The 18,439-nt window shown below is 45.6% G+C and overlaps 2 protein-coding genes across 10 annotated transcripts in view; one reads left to right on the forward strand and one right to left on the reverse strand.

Annotated features, from left to right (window-relative positions):
• Nucleotides 1-18,439, forward strand: part of nup37 (nucleoporin 37) — a 33,923-nt gene that overhangs the window by 15,467 nt on the left and 17 nt on the right. For 3 of the 9 annotated variants that reach the window (XM_035621630.1, XM_035621629.2, XM_035621631.1), the window contains exons 2-11: nucleotides 608-810; nucleotides 906-1,027; nucleotides 4,504-4,576; nucleotides 4,842-4,936; nucleotides 9,255-9,345; nucleotides 9,625-9,806; nucleotides 9,900-9,950; nucleotides 10,339-10,432; nucleotides 10,522-10,666; nucleotides 10,819-11,005. In XM_035621630.1, the coding sequence (XP_035477523.1) occupies nucleotides 655-810; nucleotides 906-1,027; nucleotides 4,504-4,576; nucleotides 4,842-4,936; nucleotides 9,255-9,345; nucleotides 9,625-9,806; nucleotides 9,900-9,950; nucleotides 10,339-10,432; nucleotides 10,522-10,635 (978 nt within the window). In that variant the 5' untranslated portion in view covers nucleotides 608-654 and the 3' untranslated portion in view covers nucleotides 10,636-10,666; nucleotides 10,819-11,005. Of the gene's footprint in view, nucleotides 1-607; nucleotides 811-905; nucleotides 1,028-4,503; nucleotides 4,577-4,841; nucleotides 4,937-9,254; nucleotides 9,346-9,624; nucleotides 9,807-9,899; nucleotides 9,951-10,338; nucleotides 10,433-10,521; nucleotides 10,722-10,818; nucleotides 11,006-16,078; nucleotides 16,210-16,375; nucleotides 16,568-17,414; nucleotides 17,519-18,324 lie in introns of those variants that run through there. The other 6 variants (XM_035621628.1, XM_035621637.1, XM_035621632.1 and 3 more) reach the window with 4 other exon arrangements.
• th2 (tyrosine hydroxylase 2) overlaps nucleotides 15,879-18,439 on the reverse strand; it is a 5,325-nt gene continuing 2,764 nt past the window's right edge. The window contains exons 6-12 of the mRNA XM_035621627.2: nucleotides 18,329-18,439; nucleotides 17,745-17,880; nucleotides 17,581-17,650; nucleotides 17,431-17,487; nucleotides 16,662-16,757; nucleotides 16,411-16,544; nucleotides 15,879-16,263 (exon numbers count right to left, since the gene is read on the reverse strand). The exon at nucleotides 18,329-18,439 is cut by the window's right edge and continues 35 nt beyond it. Coding sequence (XP_035477520.2) covers nucleotides 16,098-16,263; nucleotides 16,411-16,544; nucleotides 16,662-16,757; nucleotides 17,431-17,487; nucleotides 17,581-17,650; nucleotides 17,745-17,880; nucleotides 18,329-18,439 — 770 coding nt within the window. The 3' untranslated portion in view covers nucleotides 15,879-16,097. The remainder of the gene's footprint in view (nucleotides 16,264-16,410; nucleotides 16,545-16,661; nucleotides 16,758-17,430; nucleotides 17,488-17,580; nucleotides 17,651-17,744; nucleotides 17,881-18,328) is intronic.

The raw sequence follows: 18,439 nt of genomic DNA on the forward strand, positions 1-18,439 counted from the left end.
GTAAATTCTTCATAGTTATTATTCTTATTCTCTATATTTTTGTGCAATTCGTATATTTTACATTTATTTGTATATATTTATTTTTTAAAGTGCGCTGTGTGAAACGTTCTGCTGTAACACCGGAATTTCCCAGCTTGGGATAAATAAAGTATCTATCTATATACCAATCTATCTAAAAACAAAATATACAATTTTCTTAATTTTGCTAAATGTAGATCTTTACAAAAAGAGATGGAGACAATCCTCACTAACGGTATTTGGAATATTATTCATCTTAAAGCGTAATTGAAACTGTTTATGGATCAAATAGCCAGAAAGGAGTGTCTGTTTTTTTTTTAATAAAGCAAATTATCGAGCTGACAAATCAGAACACTACATTGCATTTATACAAAAATCTGAATTGTATTATTGCCATAAAGCAGACATTAATTTCAACCTTGCCCATCGTGACTTAACCCAGAGTTATTAAAGAAATGGCAACCTATGTAACTGACAGATTTATATTGTCTCACAGTTTAATATTTTTTCATACTGTATATGTAATTGTTTTCTGGATAAGTGCATATACCTAAACAATTGTTCACTGTCCTGGTTTATTCTGATGTAGTAGAGTTGAAGCACAGATCTGAAGCCAGTCACACCACGGCACACAGGATGCAGGAGGACTCCAGCCGCAGTCCCAGCTACACGGTGGCATGCGAGGACTACGTCCACGTGGTGGAGTTCAGTCCTTTCGGCTCCGGGACGCCTGCCTCTCTCCTGGCCTATGGTGGAAACCAGTATGTGGTGGTGGGCACCTGCCTCTTCCAGGTGAGAAATGCAGCGTCACAACAACCTGGCTCACCTGATGAACAGTGTATTTCTTCCTTTATGATGATGACGACGACCACGCTTTTTTCCCACAGGAGGAGGACATGGAGATCGAGGGAGTGGAGTTCAATGTCCTTCGAGCTTTCCACCACGAGCTGCGCGTCGATGCTCTCGCCTGGAGTCCTGAATCCCGCCTGGACCGGATGCCCACTGTCAGGTACCCACCAACTCCTAACCTCGGAAGACATTTTGTCCAATGCAACGTCCATGTTTTTCCCCCCATGCACATATACCAGGAGTTATTGAGCACTCACGTGTGGACAGGAAGAGCTGGGTTTCAAACCATCAACCCTTCAGACCATGGACATGCCCCCCCAACAGCTAAGGCATCCCTACTGTGGGTCCAAAAGTCTGAGACCACCAGTCATAATACTTCTGCGTTGCATTTATTTATTAATTTTATATAATTTATATTTCGTATGCAATACAGTTTTTTCTTTTCATTGTAAATTATAAATTAAGAATAACAATTGACAGCCAGGTTTCCTTGGTCTGCTGTGGTCTTCAGTTAGTTCTTATAAATCTTAGAGGTGTGTTTTATTTGGTCATTATCCTGCTGCATTATGAATCTTTCTCCACAAAAACTCCCCGATGCTTGAATAATCCCACCATCTTGTTTCGCTGTCGATTTGATACCCTGCTTTATCCTCCTCTTTCCTGTTTGTCTCCTTACATACAAACACTTGTTACTGCCCTAAATCTAAAACCTGGATTCATCAGTAAATAGGATTGTGAAATTCTGGTAATTCTTAGCCCACCTCCTGAGAAGTGGTTTAGAAACTGCTAATCATCCTCGGTGACCTCTTCAGGACATCTTCATTTTGTCTGTACCTTTTCCTCACTTTCTTGTGTTCTTTCTTCAGTCAGTTCTGTATCTGTGGTCAAGTTGCTTTTGCAGCTCTAATGAAACATAAGATTAATCGGTTCAAGTAGTTTTTATGAAGATAACAAAAAGTCAAGCTTCTTAAATGTGAATAGTTTCTTTGCTCCTGTATGACAGTAAAGTGAATATCTTTGGTGTGTGGACAAAACAAAACATCATCTTGGGGTTTGGGAAACACCATCTTCATTTTTCACCATTTTATGGACCAAGAGCGTCTTGCGTTTTAAAATCTTTCTTACTCCTCAAACTTCCCATATTATTTCCAGCTTTATTTGAAAATATTAGATATTTTCAACTTGCCTTCAGACTTTTGGACCCTACTGTGTATTATGTAAAGTGTGCTTGATAAGTCATTGACAAGTGTAATCAATGACCCTATTGGGATAATTGGCTATTTTTATTAATACAAAATAATGGATATGTGGTGGAACACCTGCAGCTCCAGTGCCTCTTTGTTATATAAGAGGTCAAGCAGAGAATCGTAAAAGGATTAGAAAAGGCCTGACGTTAACACAACAGGATAATTATTGGCAAACATTCCTCCTGTGGCCAGAACAAGAGGCAGTTGTAGTGAAAGCACAGCGGGCACGCTGTGCGAAAGCAGTCATCACTGTCACACTGCAGCTGCCAGGATGTGAGCCAAGTTGTTCCAGGTGGCCTCGGACAGGAGGGAAGTAGCCTCACTGTAGATTGTTAGAAAGCAAGAGTTCTCCTCCTAATTGGAGCGGTGGATGGGAAGGTTTCCGCCATCCCTCTGGAGGTGTCTCGGCTTTCTGTAATTGAAAAAGAAAGGCAGCGATAATTTCGAGGCCTTCTGTGGTTTACTCCGCAGGGCCCTCGAGCCAGCCCTGTGACGTGCGCACATGTTATTGCGCTGATGACTGCCCGCTCAGGTTGCATCCCTCCCTTCGATCTGCACGTAATCGCGCCTTCCAGGAAAAAGTGCAGCGTTCTCACAGGCTCGCTTCGAGCCGGGGGCCCAGAGAGAGTGAAGAGAGCCGAGGGGAGCAGAGGGGGGCTCGAGCTGCAGAGCCTCCGCTAACCACCACGGCAGCTTGTCATGGGAACAAAATCGGACTCCGAGAGGAGAGACAGTTGGAAAAAAAAAATATCCCAGACAAACACAAACCAGGGAACGCTGCATTTTGTGGTCGGGGCATCATACCCAAGGATGCCCTGTGAGTGCAAGTTGCATCACCAAGCATCTGCAAACCCTCCTCGCATGTCACTGCACCAAAATTTAAATCAACATCCATCAATGAATAACATGCCTTTCAAATATACGATTACCAGTTTTGCATCCCAATAGGTGAGTTTGCTAGCACACATCTTGCTCACATATAAATACCTTGTGCAAGGTTCAATGTGTAGGATATCAGTTGCTGCTCATTGGTAAAAACAAAACAAAACCGCAAAGCAGATATTCCCAGAAAAGAATTACTGTAGTTCAGAAATGGAAAACTCCAGGCCAACAGAGAGTGAAGAACTGTTGTGGAAAGAAAATTCTTACATTGGCTGTTTGTATTTTGGCTTAAAAAAAAAGATCCGGTGTGGAACAACAGCAGAGACTTTTCTTTCCTAAATGGAACTAGAGTTGCATTACAAAAAAAATAAGCTTTTTTTATTTTACAAAATTTGAGGTCAGTAGTTCTTATTTTAGTAGCCAGTGGCTCACTGATTCCAGCCTGTAGACATGCATGCTAGTAATATAGTCATCTGATATTAGTAAAAATCATTAAGCTAACACCTTATGGAACCTGCCATTATTAATTTATTTTTTGAAATCCTCCAGGTGTCAATATTCAAATGTTGAACAAATTTAAAAGGTTCCACACCTGATAATGTTCTCCCTCCCTGAAATGTTCTCTAGTTTTCAGGTCTCTGTCGACTTATACTTGAAGGTTTTTGGATTTTAAATTTTTCCACATGGAAAAGGACAAATTATTGTCTCTGATATCTGTCACGTGCAGAAACGATAATCACTGTGTGATTTAAAATACAGTGACATTTATCTCGTGACGCAGGATTTTCTTAAAAACCAGTCAAGAAAATGCCTCTGACGTGAAACCAAAAACGAGAGCGAGCCAGAATGTGTTCCGTGCTGTTCTACTCCCCAAAGTGCAACGCTAATTTGTCGGCGTTAGAAGGCCTGTCCTAATATAATCTAATCTACTGTAGCAGCGAAAACCCCGAAGCACGTTAAGGGTGTTTGTAGTGACATCACGCCAAGTCCATCTGTGCCTGGGACTGAAAATGTGTGAACCGCTTGTCTGTTTATTCTGCTGATATGTGTGTGTTTTTCTTGTCATAAGTGAGTTAGTGTAATTGTGTGAATAATTGCAGGCGCTGGTGTATACTGCGACTGATTAGAGGGGAAAAAGTCCTCTGCCTGGCTCCGCGCAGGTTCTCTTTTGACCAGAGACATGCGTAAATGGCGTGAGGAATCTTGTTTTTCTGCGTGTTTATCCTCAGCTTGCAATTATAAATCTCCCTGCCAGCGCTTCCACTGATCGCCGTCCAAGTTCCCCTACCACACACACACACACACACACACACACACACACACACACACACACACACACACACACACACACACACACACACACACACACACACACACACACTCAGCCAGAGGTGTCAGTCTCGGGGCGGGAGATGTCGTCTGTCATTGGGGTCGGTGCAGTCTGACTCTTGTTTGGATGTTCTTTCTTTGTGTATTTTTACATCCTCTCTTCTTTCTTTTTTTGCAGATTTTGTACCGCGGCAGCCGACAGAAAGCTGCGCCTGCTGACATCCGATCTTCAGGATAGGCACGAAGTCAAGGTAGCGCAACATCTGGAGCACATTGGACCAGAATGCTGCTTGTCAGTTGGCCTCAAACTTTTTTCTACTTAGCACTGACATTTGGTACTTAGCGATACAGGAAATGTAGCCGTACGCACAGAGAAGTGCAGCTGCAGCCAGTGGAGAGAGGGACAAAAAAGAGTTTGCTGGGAAAATGCTCACGTTTGTGGATCATGTCTATTGATTGTGTGTTTGATTCTTCCTTTTTCTCACTCGCATACTGTTTTTCTGTGCTGTTGCCTAGGTGATGGAGGGCCACACCAGCTTCATTAACCACTTGGTGTTCGAGCCCTCGGAGGGGAAACAGATTGCTTCCGTCAGTGATGACCATACTTGCAGGTCCGAACTGTTTTGTTTCTCTGTGTGTGTGTGTGTGTGTGTGTGTGTGTGTGTGTGTGTGTGTGTGTGTGTGTGTGTGTGTGTGTGTGTGTGTGTGTGTGTGTGTGTGTGTGTGTGTGTGTGTGTGTGTGTGTGTGTGTGTGTGTGTGTGTGTGTGTGTGTGTTACTGTGCGTGTGTGTGTGTGTGTGTGTTACTGTGCGTGTGTGTGTGTGTGTGTTCCCAGCTTCTGATTTTCAGTGCTGTTCTCAGTTAATGGTGCAGAAAGTCCTGACTGTATTTCCACAGTGAAACTCGATGCTAAGCACAACATGCTCCGGTGTGACCGTGCCTACGTAAGCACACGGCCGCTTCGTAGCCTTTTTCTGGCTAATTGGTTAAATGTGGAAATCCAATTAGCTGCAGAAAGATTTTCCTCTCTTAGGGGGGGAGAGGGGCTATAATAAGGTCCCCAAATTTTCCCCTCCTCAATTAATGCCAGAGGAGGGAAAAAGTGTGTCAGTAGCCAGGGTCACTGCAGGGACAACCCCCCCCTCTGCATCAGGAGGCTGCTTCTCCTGTGCTACAGTTTCTGGACTCTGTTCTCGTACTGTAAATGTACAGTAAATTGAATTGAGATCACCTTAGGTGCAATTCACAATTATTTTCATTATGAATCAATTTGCTGATTATTTTCTCCCTTTTAAAGTAACAGAAAAGCCACCAAACCTCACACCGGAGAACCTGGATTCAGCCAATTGTTGGATTTTCTTCCCTTAAAACATGGGACGACTAGTCGATTCATCCAAATACTTAAATTTCTGTCAATCATTTAACCGATTCATTGTAATAAGTGCCACTGTTTTTACCCATTAGGGTTGTTGGGAACGTAGATCAGTTTGGTGACCTGACAATTGTCCTTATAATAACGCTCGGGACAGCCACCGGCTCGCTGATCATCCTGTCCCGGGCTCAGTATCCCTGTCCTGCCACATCAGGCGGCCAATCTGAGATCTCACGCCATTCCCCCTCCCCTCCCCCTTACCCACTCTCCTCTATAACCCTCCCTTCACGCTGACTGGCCAGAGAAAACAGGAGTGTGCTCCATCTGCTGAAAGATTTAAATTCTGTCATGTTGAGAAAATATGGGACGCGGGAGGAAGACGGAGGCGGAACAGGGGATAGATCAAGTTAAACGGGGAGAGGACCTTCCAGTCGGCCCACACAAACCGAGGAAGAGAGTGGTCCTGAAGTGTGTGGCCTGCATGCACAGACTCATGACCTCTCCCATGACTCTGTTTGGGTTTTGGCAGCCGGGCTTCTCCTATACGTTTGCTTAGCTTTGTCATCACTGTCCCCCGCAGTTTGTGGGAACTCTGCCGCTGCCAAACATGCAACTCGACGCCCCGGCGCCCAGGTGGGGGGAGCCAGACTCCACTTCTTCGGGGGGGGGGGGGGGGGGGGGGTTTACATTTTGACTCGTATAGTCTGAAACGGTGTCGGGCGTAGAGGTGTTGCCAGTGAGTCCCGTAGCGTAGGGGAAATGTGCCACCTAGAGATCACAAGGGCGCACTGCCAGCTCCGTGAGGGATTTGGGGGTTGACCGAGTTCACGAGATGGACGGGGGATAACGCACACACCTGCTGCGCCGCTGCCGTCATGTATACGCTCTCTAAATCGCTTTGTTCCGTCCTCAGTGGTAATCTGTTTATCTTGATCTTTTCTATTGTGTAAGGGAAACAAATTACAACAGCTTGATATCTCATCCACGCTCCCAGCCCGTCTACTATTCCAGCCTTTTTTCTTACTATGGCAGGTTTACAAGGGGGAAGCATTTATTTATTTTTTTTTGCTAAAAAGAGGAATGGTATCCCCCCGTGAAATCATCTACTGACTTTAAGCTAATTTTAACAGTTTTGCCATTAACCTTTAGTTAGAGGAGACATATTATGCTTCTTTAGTTTTCCCCCTTTCCTGTTATGGTGGTGGTGGGGGGGGGGGGGCGAGCTCATCCAAAAAACATATCAAGTGGTTTCAATAACCATCTCTATGGTAAATGTGCAAAAGACAATGTTAGTCTTTCAAATCTAAATTAAATCTCCGGCAGGTCCCGTCCGAACACATGCTGATGCAGACGTTGTGCACCCCAGCCCCGGTCGACCCTGCCAAGCGCCGGGACGGGATACTATGTTGTTTCGACTCTTCCAGCTCTTCCCCCTCCAGAGAGTCACCTTTCGATTATTTACTCTGCTCTCCACAATAAATCAGATCACACGGGTTGCTAACGGCATTTCCCCCGCTTTCTCCCGCTTATGGGAAAACACTGACCGAACCGTAACGATCTGGCCTTGATCTTTTCTCACCTCAGCAAGAAAACACGATACGGGACTCGGAGGTGTCCTTTTCAACTTGTAGTTATGCAATGACGCAGTGTTTTATCGGAGGCGGTCGCGCGTGTTTTCGTGTCTCATGTCTTTCGCCTGGTTCTCGCAAAAGGTCATGTTTTCCCGGGGAGCCGGTGTTCTCCATTTGAAGGGCAGAGTGGTCGACCGCAGTTTGGCCGTTGGTGGTGTAGCGTGCAATTGAGCTCCGCTTGGCCGGTGGACTAAAAGAATAGGGTTTAGTCGTTGTTTTCCTGATGTGGTCTGGGGGTTTTTCCCTCCCTCCTCTCCTTCCCCCCTCTCTCAGCCTCACTCGTGCTCCACGGTGGAGGCTCTGGCTGAGTCTGCGGACGGGGCAAAAGGGAAAGGAGCCCAGAGTTTCGACATGACTCCGTCCCGCTGCAGGGGAGACGAGGCAGGAAAAGTTGAGTGTTTACTGAGGTCTTCATCTGAGACAGGGCATATCCTCCTCTACACACCGCACCGCCGAGGACATCAATCTCTCACAACAACACACTTGACATTTAGATGCTCTTTGGGGATACTTTTCTGGGGGGGGGCTTTATTAGATGATGTCTTCTACATGACCTCATCAGTCAGCGCCTTCCCATGCTTCACAAGCGTTTGTTTTATATTCCCAGAAACACTTGCAGCCTCCTGCTCCCCCCATGCCCACTCTTTCTTCTAGTTCAGGGATCACTCAGATGTGGTTAACCATAGATCCAGGTCTCAGGAACCGCAGTTCTCTTCATCCAAGTGATTCATTACATCCGTAGTGTTTCTCAGCCGCTTTTGCGATCATAAGTCTTCTTCAACTGCAGAATTGGCTATTATTTTAATGAAGATTGGTCTTAATCCTCACACAGGCTTTTGATTCATGGTTGGCACTTGCCTTGTGAGACCTCCTTCTCTCTCCCTTTCTCTTTCATTTGCATAAAAGCCACGATTGCCGTTCAACTCTCTCTCTCTCCGCTGCTGTTCCTCAGCTGACGTGCGTTCCCGCTGCCCTCGCATGTACTCCGCAGAGAATGAATGGCAGCGGGCCGCCCACAGCGAAACATTTGCTGTAATGCGAGTGGAGCGTAACGCCGACTCAGGCGAGGGTGAGGTTTCCCCCCGCTGCCCCTGCTATCATAGCTCAATGTAATGCGAGGCTGGCGTTTTTCCCCCCGTAAGAGGAGTCCAGCATAAGTCTGTCTGTCGTCACAGCTCGGGGCCCAGAATCTGAGAAAACAAGATTCCATTTTTCCCTGGAAGAAAGCACAAACCCTTGTACATCACTTGAGCACAACTCGCAGGATGGTTGGATAAATTAGGATTAAACAAGTCCTCGGATGAAAACATGTCGTCTACCATTTGCCCACGCTCTTGTGTTGAGCCACAAATGTAGGGAGAATTTAAAAGTTTGCTCAAATTCTGCAGAAGAAACTTCAGACGAAGGAACAACTAAAAGAATATTTATGACAAACGATAATGAAGTAATGTGTGTGTTCACATTCATCAGGGTCATGTTTTAGTTTGACCATGGGAAGGTGATTTTTTTGTTCTCCCCCGGCTTGAAATCCGACGTTATTTTTAGAAGTGATCTCCAAAACCCCGTCTTTGTCGTTAATTAAGAAGTTGTGGGTTTTGTTTTTGGGATTTTTGGCCCCGAGCGGTTCACACATCAAGCAGAATCAGTCGGTAACATCATTAATTAGACCTGATTGTAAGCCCTGTGTTTGTTAGGCCCCTTCACTATAATGAGCCGATTACAACAGTTTTTTCTGCAGCGGATTCTCTCAGCACCTTTTCTAAGTCTCGAATAAAAAATCTGTTACTCTCAAAAAGTTTAGAATATAATGTTTGGTTCCAATAAAGCACTCAAAGCAGAGTCATTCATATGAGGTGCTGCTCTTGTCTCATCTGCTGTGCCGTATTTCATCGGTGTTTCAATTTCACTCTCAATCTCTCTGCGCAGGGTGTGGGACCTGGAGGGAAATGAAAGCATCACTTTCAGACTTCGCTCTCCTGGCATCAGCGTGTGCTGGCACCCGGAGGAAGTGTTTAAGGTAGGAGGGGGGTTCGGTTTTTGGAAGAAACCCGCTCATGTCGTCCATATGCAGCAATTGTACGTGTACCCTACTGTATGACACAAAGATCAGTCAGTTGTGAGGCTGGGTGAACGGTAAATCAAAGGGTTTTATGCGTCAGGCCAAGTAGGCCAAGTGGTGTTGCAATCTGTTCATGATTTTTCTCCCGTTGCATGCTGGGACAGGCTCCCCGTCCTTGAGAAAACGGGTGAATTGTAAGATATGTAAACTCAAGCGACCCGTTTGTCCCTCTCTCAGTTAATGGTGGCCGAGAAGAAGGGGACGATTCGCTTCTACGACCTGGTCGCCCAGCAGGCCATCCTGTCGCTGGACTGCGGCCAGTCGCCGCTGCTGTCGGCCGACTGGTGCCTCAGCAACACCATCAAAGTCGGCGCCGTGGCCGGCAGCGACTGGCTCATCTGGGACATAACTCGATCCAGGTGAGAGATATGGATGGGGTTATTATTGACGCTGCCTCGTGCGTTGGCGGGAGATGTGTCTGGGGAAAAAAAGCTTGTGCTCATTGTCTGCAGTTACCCACAAGAGAAAAGACCGGCCCACATCGATAAGGCACGGCAATTCAAGTGAGTTTTTAAATATTTGTCATTCTTTTGTGTTTTTAACCAATTTCCATAGAACATACCCACATTTTGCACAAGAAGTTGTTAAATGTGAATTAATTTTCACCTGGAACAGTTTTTTTTTTTAACATTTGAAATAAAAACTGGTAAATCTCAGGAAGTTTTAAATTCTATTTTTTCCTAAATAAATGTCCTAAAAGTATTAGTTTGAACTATTGATATATTCAAGCAGATTGACCCCGCGTTCCATTATACCCCGAATCTCGGAACTCTGAATTACGACCTCACCACCACCCCGACTTCCGGGGTTCTGAGCTCCAACTTCCGAGGTATAATGGAACGAAGATTTCCAACATCTGATGACATTCAAAATTGCCGCTCCTCTCCTCAGGTGGTCTCGAGCCAACGAAAACCTCTTTGCCACCACCGGGTGTCCAGGAAAAATCAGTAGTCAGTTACTCATCCACCACCTCGGCCACCCACAGGTCAGTGAGACGCCTTTGTCGCAGTCCAGTTCGTTGTGTCACTTGTAATGTTCATGTTTCATCGTCACGCTCACTCGTGTCCTTTACAGCCCGTGACCATTGGATCGGCGACGGTGGGATCCGGCCTCAGCTGGCACCGCACGCTCCCGCTCTGCGTGATTGGCGGCGACAGGAAGCTTTGCTTTTGGATGACTGAGATGTAGACGGCACTCTTCCTCACGGTTGGATGACTAGGTCCTCTGTTTCTTACTCTAGTAAATAGTCAATAAAGTATTTTTTTTCTGAGTAATCAGCCCCAGTTTGTATGGAACTTAATGGCAAATTAGCTGCATGCTTATAAGCATTGTTTCTTTCTTTCTTTTTTACATTTCTGACTACCCCTTCAGGTCAGCTACAGATAAACGACGGGCGGCTCTGGTCTCGTCGAAAGGGCTCGTTTTTCTTTTTCTCTGAAGAGTGAGTTACATCAGTTGTCTGTCATGTGCTGCCAAGAGAGCTTTAGTTCAGAGGAATGCGTCGAAGCCTCGCTGCCAAATCTTCACTTCACCAATCAACATGATCATCAGACTACAGGTGCTTTCACTCTCTCTCTCTCTCTCTCTCTCTCTCTCTCTCTCTCTCTCTCTCACACTGTTTCTCTCTATCCGAGACTAACTCTGAATCCAAACAAGAATATATCTTTGTATGGGGCTGTTCCACCTGCCATAGGAAGTTTAGGATGAGGGGGAAAGCTACGAGGTCTGGCCGAGCTCCAGCTGCGGGGCAACAACCCTGCAGGGGGGCTGGCGGGCGTGTGTGAGGAGTGTAATCGTAGAGGGGAAAGGCTTTGGGAAGGATGGGATTCCGAGAGGCCATTTCAGGGCAACTCCGTGGCACGAGAAATGAGTGATGTTTAGTGAGGCTGCAGCAGGGAAGAAGAAGGAAGAATGCCTTTACCTGGTTGGAAAAACTATCAACCAAACATGGAAGACAACAGGATATTTGGCAGAAACTTCGAATAGCTCCTGGTCAAACAAAGACGCATTGTGCTGTCGCAGGAAAAACCATCATCTCTGTTTTCAGTCAGTAAGCTGCTGAGGGCACTTGGTTTAATTAACCTGATCGTGAATCATTCGAGGTGACAGCTGATCACTTGTTTCCACAGAATCTTCAGCTTCGCCTCAGGCCCGATTATTGTACTTTTATTAATATACCTCAGCCGAAAATACTAGGTCGTATTGTTGCAACCGTCGCCTGCGCACGAACCCCGAGCGGCGCGAGCACAAGGCCGTCGAGACCTCCACTCTTTTTCAAACCCGGTTCGTCAACCTTGTATGTTTCTTGGACTGCACGTGTTAACCACCAGTCCACAAAGCATAACATGCTACCGCTCTCCTGGTCCACACTCCCTTTTTTTTTTTTTTTCCTCCCCCTGTTTGAACAAGTCCAATGTGGTCTCCGCTCTCTGTGCTTTTAAGTGCAAGTGGTGGTCGGGGCAGCTGCACATAACACGGGGTGATGCCACTGTCAGAGCGTGAGGGGGCTGCCATTTTCATCCGTGCTGCACCCTGAACGTCCTCCAAAGATCATAGGAGCCGCAGCCATGGACGGCACAGGAATCGCGTACCGGGGCCAGTTTCCTCTTGAAACATGCGTCACGTAGCTCAGGGGCCTTCAACAGATCCCGTCGACTCGTGGACACCATCTGGTGGCCGCTGAGCAGAATTGCGTGACGATTTAAATCATTTTTTTGTCTGGAATTGATTTCGACAGCATTATTATGATCCATCTTGGACATCTTTTAAAAACACAAAGCACGTCCTCAGATGGCGCAGCTCCGGGGGGCCTCCGTGTTACCTTTGATGTAACCTTGAATGACGCACAAAAAGTTTGATCTCTTGCGGTTTGTGTGTCGTACCTAATAACAAACTGAGAAATGGATGAAAGAGAGATCAGACCCTCTTTAAAATCCTCACCAACTTCCTCCTAATCTCCCCAGCTCCTCAGATAATTCTTCATCTCTAAGCCCCGGGGCTCAGCAAAAAAGAGAGCAAATAAAAATAATGAGGGTTCAGTGATATGAGGGGAAAACAAAGAGAGAGATTAGAGCTCTTTGAGGCCGGTGTTTGATTTAATCTCTTGGCCTGGTTTGTTTTGCGACGCTTTCCCAGAATGAAGCGATTTACGTCGATCTTGATGAGTTGAAGAGAGTCGGTCGAAAAAAAGTTACCCCATCTCTCTACTTTTGAGTTTTGTTTATCACGGAGACAGTAGACGCAGTCGTCCAACACTCGGGGGCTGTTGACAGGATAAATAGCTACTAATCGCTTTAGTAATATTTATTTAATATTTAGTTAAACTTTGTACATCAGTTGCGAAATATGACATGGTATCTGGGTTACCAGATGTCTGTCCTGCTCCAGTGCGATATAAATAAAGTATATTGTTATTATTGACCTCTTACCTCCTGAAGAATAGCTACAGAGCTTCTAGACTAAGGTCCGTGTTACATCAGTCATGTTTACAACTAGTGTCACCTTGTCAAATGAAAATCAAAAAAACAACAAACATTAAAGTTACAGTGTGTAATATTTCAAATGTCTCATTATAACAATGGCGTTGTGGTGCTCAGTTGGTTGCGGTCTGCAACTTCACCACTAGATGCCGCCAAATATTACACATTGGAGCTAAACAAACATGAAATAATACGCGTGAGAAAAACATCATCAACTTACTAAATGATGAACTAAAGAGGTAGCAACAACTATTAAGTGGAAATGCAAAGTGTGAGGAATAGTTCACCATTTGCAATAAAATAAATTATTTTGATTTTCCCCAAGAACTTAATGGAAGATGCTGTCAGGTGTCGGGACGTCGTCAGCATATATTAGGATAACGACAAACCTGGCACTTGATCAGAAAAATTGCCAAACGAAAGGGCTAGCAAAAATAAATATTTTTCATACCCAGGCAAACGTAAGGTTATTCCTATTAAAGGACTGTTTAAAAAAAATAGTTCTAACAAGACGTCTAATTAATGAGATCTCTATCGATCTCCTGACTGCGTCAGCAGCAGAGCTGGAGTTGAGACGGGTTCAGTTTGTTGCGCGGTAAAAAGTGGATCCAGGGGAAAACGTCTCACCATGTCTTTGTCCAGAGTGGTGGTGGTGGGGGGGGGGGGAGAAACCCCTCACATACCAACACCTCGTACTTAGTTGCTCGCTCTCCTTTGTCTCCAGTGGGAGATAAAGCTGCAGTAAGCTCCCTCCATCATCCCCTATCCTTTTGCAAAATGTTTCGAGGCCTCACCCCCCAGTTAAGTTCATCCTGGCTTCCTCGTCAGGATCCGCTCGGTTGCCAGGTCATTTTGGCCTTCCTGGTTTTATTTTGCCTGGAGGAGTCCGTCTCGCAGCACAAGGGACGAGATGTGCGTCCAGTCGGAGCACGTTGCCCAGCCATCAGTCGACTCTGCCTAACCTCACTGATGATGTTCTCGCTCTAGTTTCTTTTTTTTCTCTTTCTCTCTGTGCGATTCCAGGTTTTGTGATCTTGTTTGGCCAGAGGATGCCTCGTGGCTCTTCTCAGACGAATCCGTTTCACATCGCCGCGGGCTCCCGCCAGCTTTCAGAAACCAGACAATACGATGGACTTTTACTCTTACATAGATTTTGATTTAAGACGTATTGCTTGGAGTTCCAGATGTTGCAGAATTGGTAAAACACACATCTTTCCCCGGTCTCCCCAGACCTTTTATCACGTTCCTTTTGCTTGAACATGAACAAAAATTGCAGCACAAAACTTTATTGGATTCAAATCACTCACTGTCCCTTTAAATGCACAGAAATGTGATTGTTTTCTCATAACTGACTTAAAAAGTAATATAGAGTGCATTACTAAATTGTCAACTATTCCAAAAAATAAGAAACTGTTAGATCTTCATCAGGCCTTAAAGTGGCAGTAAGCGTTTCTAAAGCAAAACATGTTTTGTAAAAATCTGCGAATATTTCCTGTTTGTACTCGTGGATACCTTACGTGCTGGCGGTTGGCGTGGCGACTCCGCGGTTTTGGCCTAGCGGTCAGTGCGTCGGACTCCCGCACCGGATGCCCCGGGTTCGCCGCGCCGGGCCAGAGCGGTCAAATCACAACATCGCCAAAGATGAAAAACAAGCTTTCTCCAGAATCGCTAACTGCCCCTTTAAATCTTTTTGCATCTCCTCGCACCTCGTCCAGAATCTCTCTGAGTTTGTGGACCTGAGGGCAGAGTGAACCTCACGACCCCGCTCCCAGCCTGTGGAGGAGGCAGCCGAGCCAGCGTCGGGGATGGGATCGTGGCCCTGACATCAATAAAAGAAACACTTATGGTTATGGATTCAGGATGATACAGCGCTCCGGGATTTGTGGCGAGCGTGCGAGGTACAGAGAATCTGGCTGGAACCCCCTTCATAGCCCCTCCGTCCTGTTGCCGTGGCGATGCACCTTTTTTTTTGTTTTGTTTTAGCGCCCGGCAGATTCAGATTTCTGGCCGGCCGGATCGCAGGGATTTGCGTTTCTTTTCTTTTTTTTTGAGAGCGCTGGATGTAAGAGAAATTATTAAGTGTTTGACTTTTGGTTTGGAGAGAGCATGTGTATGTACGCACGTCCCAACACGCTTGTCATGCAGTAGATCACTCTTTCCCTCCACTTGCTTTTATCCCTCTGTCTTTCCCTCTTATTTCCCACACCGTTTTTTTTTCTTCTTCTTCTTCTTACTCCGCAAACACAGGCTTTCCCAGGGAGGCTTGATTTACTGTACAGTGGAATTATGGCGAAGGGAACGCTTCCCAACTCAAGGTGGCCGATGGGAGGGTCTGCCAGCCACCGTGCTGCATGGTGTCGATGCTTTACGAGTCCTGCACATGGAGATGATTTGCCCCCGCAGGGGGCGGGGAAAGGCTTTGACGTGCGGCAGCTCTGATACGCATTGTCGCCCGTGTGGAGATCAAAACACTGGACGAGCGTCCAAAAAACCACCCAAGGCCAAATTCTCCAGCGGCCGCGGAGGAAGAGAAACAAAGAGAGAAGAGGCATCCGTCAGCAGTGCAGCCCTGCGGACCGTGCTGTGGTCGGGCTGTGAGGTCCCGGTGACCTGGCCCCACCGATGCGCTGGGGCCCCGGCGCTGGCTCTGGCCTTGACCAGCCAAAGGGAACACGATACTTAAATCATTCATAATTAGCTCCTTCCCCCTTTGCTTAATAACACATGAAGATAAATGGGTTCCTAGAATTTTCCAAATGGAAAAATGGTCGGTTTGGAATTAGAAGCTGAAAAAAAAAAAAAAAAAAAAAGTGGCCCACAAGCTCGGTATTGTAGTGGTTCACTCTCTTTCTCTGCTCTCTCTCCTCCTGCTGGCAAACGCCGGACGACACTTCTGTCTTCAGCACCTTGTTTATTTTATCTTCTCTCTCTCTGTCTCTCTCTGCTTAAGTTTCGAAGAGACGCATTCGTGAAAATAAAAGTTTATTTCTTTGTACATGATCTTCGCAGCACATAATACATCATACACACAAATAAATGGCTCTGTGGAACCTCACAAACCTGACTATATTGTGGTTATTATAATTCTTTTGGTCTCGTACAAAATATCCGTCCATTTGCTTGCACGTGTCCCGTGTGTCTCATCTCCACAGAAAGTCACGTCCCGGTCCCCTACGACGAGCCGAGCTTCTCCAAGGCGCCGTGCAGGGTCTTCAGGTCCTCTCTCATCTGGCTCAGGGCGTTTTGGATCTTGCCGGGTTGATCCAGAACCTCCACGCTGCAGGTAAACGGGTCGTAGCGCACCGCAAAGGGACGCTTGATGGTTCTGGAGTATCTCCTGTGGGAAGGAGATGAAGGCAAAAATGATTAGTGCTAAGAGGATGCGAGTATATTTATGGATGGCTCGATGTAATGTGTGTTGTTTCATTCTGTAAATTTGTATTACACAGTTCAAACGTTGGCCACAAAGGTAACAAGGTAATACCTCAACTTAATCTTCGCGTCCTCGAAGTTCTCGGACACGAAGTAAACGGGCTGGTAGGTCTGGTCCTGGTACGGCTGCACCGCTGTCTCCTCCGGGTCGAACGGCTTGTACTCCGGCTCGTTGGACAGAGCGTACTGCGAGAAACACAACAGAGCAGGTCAGAGGCCGATTGAGCACCAGGCAAATAAAGAACGGGGGGAAGAAGAACACGCTGCAGTAAAAAAAACAATCTCAAGTGCGAACACACTTACCACGAGCTCACCGTAGGACGACAGCAGTCCAGCGCCGTACGCTTTCACCGTTCCGTTCTGCTTGCACAGGCCAAATTCCACAGTGAACCAATATAGCTATTAATGGAATGAAATTAAAAGAAGAGCAGATGAAATGATTTAAAGTCTGTTAGGATGAGGCAATGTTTTTTTAAAATGACTATTCGCATGTTTTACCTAAAGTAACTTTATCTGTAGCTGAGAAAACTACGTGAAAGTGGATTCAGAAGAATACAGAATTTCTTTCCAACAAATATGTATGTAACTCTAAACCTTTGATTTGTCAATAATCTTTTTGATTTGCAGGCTTTTATTTACAGACCTAGTGATTTTCACTAAGGATTTGAGCGTTTTTTATGCAGGTGTCACTGTCATCACCTGCTTTTATGCTTGATACTCGCATATTTTTTCATTATACTTTATGAGTAAGTCGGATTATTGCTTACTTCGTGCTGAAATTAGGAAAATTAATAATTCACCATAATGAAGCTGAACTCAGACACAAAATGTGCAGTCGCTGACTTTAGCCACAAGATGGCAGCGAATACCCATTAAATGCACAAAGTGAGTCCTCTCTTTAAGAGATTGCATGTTCCTCCACAATATGATCTGAAATTAGGTCCTTTTCTTTCCCCTGTGACCTTTTCTTAATCCCAGAAGTGATATAACAAATGTAAAGGTTTCTGAATATTATTAAATCTCGCCTATTTTTCTTTTAAATTCATTTGTGTTAAGGATAAATGAGACCTACCGTCGACAGTTTCTCAATGTCCTCATCTGAAGCTCCGAGGGAGGCGAGTCCAATCTCCTGCAAGTGTTCAAATGAATAAGGCCTCAAGGTAAACACAACTGGATTAACCTCTGATCAAAGATGAACTGTGGAGCAGCACAGTTCAGTTACCTGTGAAAATTGGGCAAATTCTTTATCTGCCAGCATGGGAATATGTCCGAGCAGCTCGTGACAGCAGTCTCTGTGAGAGTAGATTCAACAGAGGCGATAAATAAGATATATATATTTTTCAAAGCAGCTGAATATGCATGTGAATGAGTCAAACGGCGACTCACGGCTCGGGGGAGTGCATGGGTGCTGAGGGGTGTCGGATGTACTGTGTGCACTGAAACACCCGGAAGGCCAAGCTGGCGAGGAAGTCTCTGGCCGACAGCAGGCCGGCGACCGGACGCAGCTGGAAACCCGTCTTCTCTGAAACGACCAGAGGAGAGAAACACTCAAACACAGGAGTGATGGAGTTGCAAAGGACACAGAGCCGATAGATGCATTAAATATATGTAGTGATATTATTTATTTTTTGGGGGGGGGGGGGGGTCAGCTTCTTGAATGTGAAGATTTGAAGCTTTTCTTTGTCATGTATGATAGTTAACTGAATATCTATCCAACTCATTGAAAAATAATCAGCAGATGAATCTATAATAAGTTGAATTTCTGTTGAAGAAAGAAAATCTTTCCTAATTTCATTTCTCTTATCTTTCAGTGTTTCTTGATTTTGACCTTTTTAAAGACCACGATCTCTCAAAATTCAACTTTTTTTTTCTTCTATATCTTAGACCTTATACAGTAGATGGCAAGAGAAATGAATCTGTGTTGTCTTTTGCTAACCAAAATCTCAACAACAACAACAAATCTCAGTCACCTTTCAGGAAGGCGGAGACCTCCCGGAGCTGAGGGATGCGGCCCTCTCCGTAGCCGCACTCCTCCTCCAGCTGCTGCAGACTGTCCAGGAACTGACGACAGGCCAGACTCG

The sequence above is a fragment of the Scophthalmus maximus genome, chromosome 12 (assembly GCF_022379125.1).
Source record: "Scophthalmus maximus strain ysfricsl-2021 chromosome 12, ASM2237912v1, whole genome shotgun sequence".
Classification (NCBI taxonomy): domain Eukaryota; kingdom Metazoa; phylum Chordata; class Actinopteri; order Pleuronectiformes; family Scophthalmidae; genus Scophthalmus; species Scophthalmus maximus.